The 10,930-nt window shown below is 40.3% G+C and overlaps 1 protein-coding gene across 1 annotated transcript; it reads left to right on the top strand.

Moving 5' to 3' along the window:
- Nucleotides 1-402: 402 nt before the first annotated feature.
- On the top strand, nucleotides 403-1,145 carry LOC121879449 (gamma-aminobutyric acid receptor subunit beta-like; the record flags this gene model as incomplete). The annotated part of the gene is made up of 1 exon (XM_042386101.1): nucleotides 403-1,145. A coding segment is annotated over one exon (743 nt), but the record flags the coding sequence as incomplete, so codon positions are not given.
- Nucleotides 1,146-10,930: the final 9,785 nt, after the last annotated feature.

Genomic DNA, 10,930 nt, shown 5'->3' with positions numbered 1-10,930 from the left:
GACAGGAGGATGGCTGGCAGGAGAATGGCTGACAGGAGGATAGCTGGCAGGAGGATGGCTGGCAGGAGGATGGCTGACAGGAGGATGGCTGACAGGAGGATGGCTGACAGGAGGAAGGATACCAGCTGGATGGCTGACAGGAGGATGGCTGACAGGACGAAGGATACCAGCAGGATGGCTGACAGGAGGATGGCTGACAGGAGGATGGCTGACAGGAGGAAGGATACCAGCTGAATGGCTGACAGGAGGAAGGATACCAGCTGAATGGCTGACAGGAGGATGGCTGACTGAAGGATGGCTGACAGGAGGAAGGATACCAGCAGGATGACTGACAGGTGGATGGCTGACAGGAAAATGGCTTGCAGGAGGATGGCTGACAGTACTCTTCTTTGTTGTGACCAGATGTGAGTTACCCGGGCAGCCACAACCCTCTCACTCAAACCCGTCAGTACACCGGCAAGTTCATCTGTGCTTTCGAGCTCTACGCCTATCCGTTTGACGTCCAGCTGTGTAGTATCAACATCCGACTCCCTCAAGCGTATGAAGATTATGTACAGTTTTCAGACACCCAGAGGAGTGTGCTTTATGCGGGACCTAAAGAGCTCTCTTCGTATATTATCTACAATGTGAGGCTCGGGGAGGTTAAGGACGGTGGTTGGTTAACCGTTGAGTTTGAGCTGCACCGTCGTCAGGGAGTGATCGTGCTGGCCACCTTCCTGCCGTCAGTACTGCTGCTGCTGGTGAGCTGGGCCACACTCTTCATCAAGCTGGAGGCCCTCAACGTGCGGGCCATCATGTCCCTCACCACACTCCTCGTCCTCTACACCCTCTTCTCCAACACCTCGCGCACCCTCCCTGCCACCGCGACTATCAAACTCATTGACGTTTGGTTCTTATTCATTATTGTTCTTCTCTTCATAAACATTATGATACACATTTTTATAACGTTGACGACGGACGACACGTGGTTCAGGAGAGTGAGTAAACCCTTAACGGTAGTGGACCCAATTGTCTCGGAGAACACTCACCCTTCCAGTGTTGCAACGTCCCCCAAATTCCTGGCAGTATACAGGATCATCATCTTCCCCACTATCGTGTTTATCTTTGGTGTCACCTTCATTGTTCTCTGCTACAGGCACCAGTGAACATGTTATAGCACTTTCAGTATATTCCACATCATAACCAACATCACATAATCATTAGGAACTCTTGTCTGTAAGTTTATGTCAATATCAAATCCTCAAAGTTATCATTGTCCATCACACTCAGGTAGCTAAATCAGGGGTGACTTTTATCTTGATATAGGCATAGACTAAATGAAATGAGTTTTTAAATGCCACATTGACGTTCCAGGTTTTTAGTTGTGAAGGAACGTCAATGTGGGATTTAAAAACTCATGCACTGTTAAACAAATGATTATCAAGAACTCCCCCAACAACACAATTGGTTGCATTTATAAAGTTCCTTGCAAGGAATGTACATGTTTCAATGAAGCCAGACAGGTAAAGATCTGCAATAGAATGTTAAATACAACAGTAAGTTAGGACAGGCCAGGAATCCAATGCTCTGTTTGTTCATTTGAGGGATAACAAGCATTGCATTGACTGGGATAATGCCTCCTCAATATTACCATGTAATTCAATTTATAGTAGGAACATCATGAATCTTGTCTTATTAAACATACCGAAGCATTCAACATAAATTTGAGTAACGGCATGTACAAGCTGGACAATTTTGTAGTTAAGAAGATTTGTGACCAGGTGAGAAGGCCGGGTCACCTGACCATCTGACCTGACCACCAACCGTTGTGTGCTACTTAAAGATTAGTAGGGTCATTACCTAATACCTGACCATTGTGGACCTGGTCTCACCCTCCTCTGTATATATACATCTTGATTTGTATTTCTCTCTCTAGTCTGTACTCACCCCTGAAGATGTGAATTACACGAAAGCGCTTGGGAACTTCGTGTTTTCTTCTTTCCTTGTGGTTATCAGCATATATCTATATTTCATTAGCCCAATAAAGCACGCGGACTTCCACATACAATCAACACCTCAACCCGCCAGGATTCGAACCCACGGCCCACGAGCCCATGACTGTGACCGGGGAATGCTACCTTGGACCACCAGGATACTAAAAGCAGTTCTAGACTCTGTTATATTTCACACAAAGCCTGTTCAACGACCTTATTTTTTCAGTGTCTGATATTGTCTTGCTGTGTGTAGTTAATATTTATTAAATATTTTTGATAGATGCATTTAATATTTCTTTATAATTTCAATATCATGTATAACTTTTGTTCCCCACTGTAGTGTCTTAAGCCAGGTTAAGAGGTGTGCATCTGTTGGTGTACCATTATTTTGTTGAGTGCCCTTAAGGCCTATTCATGGTGGAGTTAATAATTTCTTATTTCCTACACCATTAGAGTGTGTCATACGGAGGCGAATTTTTTTTGTTTGAGTTTGAAAAATCGGCCCATGGTATTAATGATGTAGTTCTATGTGCAGAATCATGTGATATCTTCAGATTTGAAAAGTTGTTAGTACTTTAACTTGAAATTCAGAAAATTCAAAGACTCCCACCCTTTACCAACACCACTAAATAGCTTATTTAAAGTAAAGTAAATGTATCAGGTTAATTTATTAGGATGAAAATGATCCAGAATAGTGAATCGAATGATCTTGACACATTTATTAAATTTAATATTCCTTTAGAAAACAAAATCATCAAATACAAAAACCGGTTTTACTACTACGACCCGGTGTTGCTGCACACCATAGAGAACATGTCTTTCTTGCTTCTGTTTCTACTCATCACCTCCCTGCTGACCACCTGAGCTCGGATGTAGCCTTCCCTCTTCTCCTGGCTGTACATGTGACTGCTGGCCTCGCTCACTTGCTGTACACAACGCTCTATACTCTGGGTGTGCGAGGGCCAGGCAGGGACATGCATGGGGTTGTCCAGGAAAGCTCTGACTTGAACATTGGTGAGGCTGCAGGTAAGAGGGGGCTCACTGCCAGCCTGGATGTTATCCAGATCTATGAGATCAGTGAGGGTCTTGGCACCTAGATTGACTTCAGGAGTTTTCCTGACCCTGAAGGAATCGTCACCAACTGATTCTGGCTATGCCTCGGATGACATAATGTAAAGATCTCCCCACAGTCTGCCCACAATCTGAACAACCTTCCTTGGCTGACTCTCAGGAGCTCAAGCTGAAGAGAACATGCGCCTGACCTGGAGAACGATGACTTGACCTTGGTGTTGAACCACTGGCAGCAGACACTCACGATGAATTGACAATAAGTCTCAGGTTGTGAAGCTGGTTCCTTTCAGCTATGATATGGACCCAAATTCTGCAGAACCGAGAGCCGTTGTGAGCTACCCAGAATGAGACTGGACCCCATCTGCAGGTAAGCAAGTCTATCAGGCATGACCCCAGTTTTGATGGCATCTGCAAATCATGTAACCATAGTACTGGTCAGCACCAGGGTCGTCACGACAGGCGCAAGCTCAACGAGTGGAGGGCCAACTGTGATTTTTTCAAAGCTCGGATTTATTTCTAACTCAGTGGCAGAGTCCAGCATCTTGCCAAGAGGACCAGACCATCTGTTGTTTGAAAGAGTCTTGCCATCCAGCTCCTGGATCAGATGTGAGTGGCAACTCGTTGGTGTGGAGGTCACAAACAATCCAGACCAGCTTCCTCCCAATCATCCGCTCTATCCACTGTATGACCCCCCTTGCCACCCTGTGTTCGTGTTGGTGCTGTCCCCTCCAATGGCCTGCAGGGTCTGGTCTACGTTCCTCTCTCTGAGCCAGTTCACAATGTTATCTGCCACTATCTCAGCTGGTTTCCTGATGTCATCTTTCTCTGGAGGAAATGCCACAAATACTTCCCTCCTGGTTCACTGCAGCAGGAGTAGTGTTCTCCTTCACCATGGCAAGGAACAACTTGTCAGAATCTCCAACTTTCATGAACACTTTAGTGTCATCCCTTCTTCCATCAAAGAACAAACAATTGATTCCATTTTCTCTTATCCCCTTATCAAACTCCTCTTCTAGGTTACTGACAAGTTTCTCCTGAGCTCTCCTTACTTTGTTATGATCTATCACCAGGTGAACATCATCAGGTGTTATCAAACCACCGTCAATCCAGGCAGCTGTTGTTATCTCTGCAGTTTCTCTGAGACCAGTGTGGTGTCGCATGCTGACCAGAGCTATGCTCGGGATATCTTTCCTATTTCGAATCTTATGCCTGGAAGGTTTGGGATCATTATTTTCTGGGTTAGGGACAAAGTCACCATTCTCCTGGTCAGCACTCGGATCAGCCATGGGGAAGTCATTAAACTCTGAATCAGCTTGACTCCAATCATCGGCCTTTTTTACCTCACCCTGGGCCTTCTCAAGTCTCTTTTCCTCGGCAACTCTTCTCCTCTTCTGTCTCTCTGTGGCAGCCTCCTGTCTCTTGGACTCCGGAATATCTTGGCTAGAAATCATGAGAGCCCTTATACTGCCAGTCTTCTCTCTCTGTGCTTTGACAAATGCCAGTTCGATCACAGGAATCTCAGTTCACGCTTGCAAATGCAGGAGATGTGGGCCCTGATTTACAGTCACGATCGCATCCAAACCAGGACAGAGAACAATTGGGCACTGCAGCAATATATGCAATCTCCAGTTGTTGCTTGGCAAAGTCCTTTACAAAAAGTTTCCAGAGAGAGATACTTTGCCTTTTCCCAACTGGCGAGCAGTCTCACTCAATCTTCTTCTGACTTGTTATGACTGAGGCTTGAACTGAGCGTTAGCCAGAGTGTACTGTGCCAAGACAGCTTGGTCATATCACTGGCAATGTCTTGCTGTGTAAGTTCTTGGTTCTTTTCACTGATTTGCCTGATTAAAACACCGTATCTCAAAGCATCTCTCAATGTAGGCAACTCCGACTTCAGGAGCTCTCTCCCAGACCCAAGATAGTGACTGAGATGGCTGGATTTTTGGTTCCTCGTCCTGACACAAGCAGCCATCGCAAATATTATCAACTTATAAATGCATCAGAATCTGAAACAGAAACCAATATTGTTAGTTGGGTTGTTAAAGAATGAAGTCAGAATGCAATGTTCACTATTTAATTGTAATGCACTAATGCAGCTGTACGTTAGATTTTCGATAAATTTCACGCTAAAATTTACCTAGCAAAAGGTTGCAAAATATTGAAACTGAAATTATTTTCTGCTTATATACACTAAAATCTACCAAAAAAGTGATGGGCCATTAGTTTTAGCTGAGCTTCCATCCTATGACACACCCTACTACACCATTTTCTCAGTGAAGTGATTTTATTTTGTTGAAAGCTCTTAAGGCCTGTTCATGTGAGCAAGCAACATTTCTTAATAATTTGAAATTGTTGTTTTTCTAAAGAGCCATTTTCTAAGTTTCTAATAATTTCAATATCATGTATAACTTTTATTCCCCAGAGTAGTGTTGTAAGCCAGGTTAAGAGGTGCGCATATGTTGGTGTACCATTATTGATTGTGTCTGTAGTGTTGGAGGGAATAGAAATGTCTAGATTTTACAGTTTGTCTCATTCACCCCAATCACAGGTGCTATCCTTCCACGGGTCATGGAGAATTATTTTTTTTTAGTAATTTAAGTGTGTTTGTGATGGTTCGGGTTTTTTCTCCAAGGGGCGCTTCCACTGCATTACCATACAGTTTCACCCTATGGGCAAGTTTCTTCACGCCATTTGCCTCTGCCTACCCAACAGTAATTGGGACCTGGATGTTAATCGATTTGTGGGTCGTATTCCGGGGTAATGGTTAGCCAGTGCAGTTGGCAAGTTTTTCGGTCTTCTCGGACTATTCCTTGACACTGGGTCAAGCAGCTCGTTAATTTAGGGTGTGGTTGTTGTGTTGGCGACAGCTTCTACACCTTAAACAAATTCACGCGTAGGTGGCCCCGTGGCCCTAGGGCCAGCCATCCTCGTTACACGAGGGGCAACCATTATTATTATAAGGTATACAGTTATTTATGTGATATTTGTTCTATATTTAATCTTGAATGTACATCTTTGGATTATAATATGAATAAATGTAGTGCAACCTTAACTTTTGGAAACTAGTGTTTTTTTATGGCTCAAAGTTCGGAACAATCACCGTAATGTATTTGAAGGTGTCATGTTCATCATTTTAACCAACTTTTGAACATTAAAACTCCGCAGGACTATATTTTGAGTTATCTGTTGGTATTCCCATGATTGGTGAAGGCCTAGCAGTAAATGTGGACAAAAGTAAAACTTAGGTTGTAGAGAGAGATGGTTCAGTGTGTCATGTACAGGTGAATGAGAAATGCTAGAAGTGGTTGAAGATTTGGTGTGGCGACCCCACCACCCACCCCTTAAGAGATTTTGCGGTCATCCTCATAACACCTTTTTTAATGAGGCGGGCAGCGCTGGGTTGGGAGTCCGCCTTTCCTCTATCTTTATTTTCCAGAAGAAGCTCAATGAATGAGCCTCTGACCTGGATCCTCTGCCTGTCTGGGGCTCAAGTAAGTCAGTCGGTGTGGCTGTGTGGAATGTAAGAGGAATAAATGGAGGAAGAGGTTGGAGGTGGTGGAAGCGCTCAAAAGAGGACAGTTAAGTGTGCTCGGTTTGTGTGAAAAGAAGCTGAAAGGAAGAGTGGAATGGAGTGAAGTGTGTTTGGTCAGGAGTGAGTGCCAGTGCAACCAGGTGGAAGGAAGGTGTGGGTGTGCTTATTTATGATGTATGGGCCAAGTGTAAGATTTATTATGGATGTGTAAGCTCACAATGTACTGTATGTGTGTGTGAAGTTTATATTTGATAGAATAAAAGTGACAATAGTGATTGGGTATGCACTGTGTGATGAGAAGCTGAAGAGTGAGAAAGATAGATTTTGGAATTAACTGAGTCAAGCGATTGAGGGCGTGGCAAAGAGTTTCAGGGTGATTGTGTGTGAAGGTGAAATTGGGTACTGGGCCAGTGGATGAGTGAAAAACTTGTGTGAAGAAAGGAAACAACTTGATCAGGTAATTCAATAAATGATTCTTCTCTAGACTTGTAATAGGAGCCCTATACACAGCACCAATTACTATATTTTCCTTTTAATAATGACCTTGCACCATACCGCTTTATCATACAAATGAGCATTCAACAAATTTACATTTTCCACAAGAGAAAAAGAGACTTCCTCACTAATATAACCACACCTCTACCAGGTTCATTCTGAACATTTCTGTCTTGTCTGAACGCTTCTTTGATCTCACCATCGAATTTACTATTTAACTTTCACAAAAAAGCTGATGGACTTTATGTTTAACGGTAAATTAAATTTTAAAAACTAAATTAAATAATTGTATTATCAGAGTTTACTAGCCTATATACCACTTACCACCGCATGGAGATCAAATATAATGCTACTAACTTAAACAAACCTATAATGACACTGGAATTTATTTATTTCCCTTTATTATCTATATTTTATATTATTTCTGGCTACACTGTATCTTAACTTCCAACAACTCAATTAATTAATTGCATTATTATACTCCAAAGCTCTCTTATGCCCCTTTATACAGTCCAACATATTGGGCATAAAGAGGCCGAATACATATACAAACGCATGGAGGTCGAATATACAATGCTACTATCAGTTGCCACTCAGCTCTGCTCATCACGGAATCTCAAAGCGTACTGCCTGGTGCGCTGTACGATATGTTGGGCAAACATTTCAATTCCAACATCACTTCATCTACAGGCGTTTATTGTAAGGCGTTTTAAGATGCAAGGAATAGCTAACGCATTAGATTTCCCGGACTGTCATTAAAAAATACGACATTGTACCGCGTGTTTGGAATAACTGTTGTACAACACAGTCTTCAGAAAACAATAAAATTAGGAGAACTGTTATTTGGACACAATATGGAAAGATATAGTGAAGAAAATATATAGACAATTATGGAAAGTCTATCAGTCAACAATAAATAAGAATAACACAAAAAATCGGGCCAGTTGAAAAGGAAATTTCTCCCGGACTCAAACCACACGAAACGACTAGAACTGTAGAACAGCTGTACACTTCTCTCGCGGTTAGGTGTTCAAATATTTTCACAAGAAATACGAGGGATTTCAGGTTCGTTTAAGTCTTAGTTTTTGCACTTACGGAACTGTAATCAACTTATTCAACTTTATTTAAAGTATCTTATGAGTAATGATATTAAAGTTTTAATCATTTGTGAGTAATTATAAATATTGTTACACCAAAGTCACCAACGGCTAATGAAATCGGACAGCACCCACTTAAAAATCGTCGGAGCCAAAACTGGTTTCAACTAGATGCAATCCTTTTCAATTCTTTCACGCCATAGCTGGATGATCGTCATACTCGATTCCTAGTGACAACAAAGTAGTAGTAGTAGGTACCACGCTAACTTGGTTCTGTATTTAGGAAACTAGTCACTAATTTTTTTATTTTCAATTTTCCTCAGTTATTGTGTATAAAATTATGTGCTGTTCTTAATGTTCCTACAATTTATCATCAGGTTTTCCTATGACTGGTGGATCACTGTTCCCACCAATGAATAAAACTATTTGTCTAGTTGGCTGCCACAACTAGTAACTGTATAACTAGACAGCTTGCCTGTTCCAGGTTTATTGGTTTTAAAGCCATATTTCATGTGACTCTCGTGGTTAATAGCATATTTTTTTTCGCATCAGGATAAAATGTTGCCTCTCCACTCTGCACTGGATGGTTGAATGTACAACTCACATCTTTCCCAAAGTTTGGTGACGTTATGAGTTCACTATCCAAATCACACCATTAAACAGGCACAATACCGTACAATTATGTGGATCAAGAGTGAGGTCCAGAACCATCATATGTCTATTTCTTCAAATTTTATGCAACAGCTATTTATTCTACAGATGATCAAACTGGACTTACAAAATTAAAATGAACTAGAGAGGTTATCTTATGTATATTTTTTAGAAAAAAGGCATTAATGAAGGAGATACTTTATTAGAATCCTAAAAATATTTACTGGCATTGGAGGCTGCAGTGTTAGTAAATATTGAACTAGTAATTGGTGCAAAATTAGACAGTGAATAAAGCAATGCAGTATTCTATCTCAAACATCGTATAATATATATTGAGAATTCTTAATGAGAGAAGTTCTAAGCAGCAACAGAGGAATACAAGTTAACGGTAGAATTATATCAAATATATGTTATGCACATGATACTGCTCTTATCACAGAGTGTGAAGAGGCATTAAAAACTGGTTAACATATTTGTGGAAACAGTTGAAAAATATAGGTTAAGAGTTAATACTTACTATAAAACCCGAAAGTAATGGTTGTCTCTAAGTTGGAAAGAAGTAAAAAAAAAAAACATATTGGTAGGCAACAAGGAAATAAAACAAGTGGAATTTTTTTTTGCATTTTGGAAATAACACTGGCTGTGACTGTAGATGTGCGAAAAATCAAAACAAGAATAGAGCAAGCAAAAACAGCATTAAATAATCTAAAAGATCTAATATGAAGGGAATTAAGGGCACTTTGTGGAAAAGGCTGCTGAAAGCTTTATATGATCTGGATAATTGTATGAGTCAAAAGCGTGGACATTTTCAGCAGACACCAGAAAGAGGTTGGAGAACTTTGAAATGTGGTGTTATGGAAAAAAAAAGAAGTACTAAGATTTAAAAAAAAATCAAGAAATATTGTTCAAGTATATGTTAAAAGGAAAAAATAGAAACTTTGGTTAAATAATTAGCGATAGAGGAATAATAACAGAAATATTTAATGGGCAAAGTTGAGAGTAGGAGGGCCAGGGGAAAACAGTGACTGAGATGAATAAATGGAATTAAAATCTGGGTTCCCAGAGAGATAAAAAAAATCACAGAGGATCAGTAAAACAGCCCAAAAACGTTTAGAGTCGATGACTGTGGATTGATTAATTGATAACTATCATGTCTAGTATTAACTCTTAATGTCTGAGCTGCTCCAGGCGACATCTTAATCAGCAGCAAAGCGTCTTGAGATATGATTATAACGCCATCATACTCATTTAGGAATTGCAAAATTTTAACTGCATTTTCTGGTGGCTTTTTAAAGTTTGTCACGTGTTCACTTCTCGCCCAGAGCGTCTTGTGTCTTATATGTTACAGTAAGTGTTAATACAAAACTAACGTTTTATTTGTACTTGATCTACAGTACATTAATTGATTATTACTGCAAATTAGTTATATTCACCATATTTCATGTCTAAGTGGTTGCTTGTTACTATGTTTAGTGTACTTAATTTATAAGAAAAAATCTTTTCCTTGCATGTATCTTGCAACTTTGAATTGTTTTTATGGAGAAAATAAGTTTGTTTTATGATGACATGGTTCTTCATGGTGTTATTATGCCACTGTCAAGGGCATTATCAATAACCACCACATGAATAGCATAGTGTTGTAATATTGTCTAAATTTAGTTAATATCTTTTTTTTGAGAAGCCGGTGAAGGTAGGAGACACAGGAATGTACTTCGTCCATGAGTATCTGCAAAAGATAAGATATATATATATATATATATATATATATATATATATATATATATATATATGTGTTTGTGTGTATGTGTGTCCGCACGAGAATCTCGGAAACTACTTTACCGATCTGTAGTGAAGGTGGATGGTGTTATATGTAGTGATGATGATGGATGGTGTTATATGTAGTGATGATGGATGATGTTATATGTAGTGATGATGGATGTTGTTATATGTAGTGATGATGGGTGGTGTTATATGTAATGATGATAGATGGTGTTATATGTTGTGATGAGGGATGGTGTTATACATAGTGCTAATGGATGATGTTATATGTAGTGATGATGGGTGGTGTTATATTTAGTGATGATGGATGGTGTTATATGTAGTGATGATGG

Source organism: Homarus americanus, unplaced genomic scaffold (genome assembly GCF_018991925.1).
Source record: "Homarus americanus isolate GMGI-L3 unplaced genomic scaffold, GMGI_Hamer_2.0 scaffold13782, whole genome shotgun sequence".
NCBI lineage: Eukaryota > Metazoa > Arthropoda > Malacostraca > Decapoda > Nephropidae > Homarus > Homarus americanus.
The sequence above is the reverse complement of the archived record's forward strand: the minus strand, read 5'-3'. Positions and strand labels throughout refer to the sequence as shown.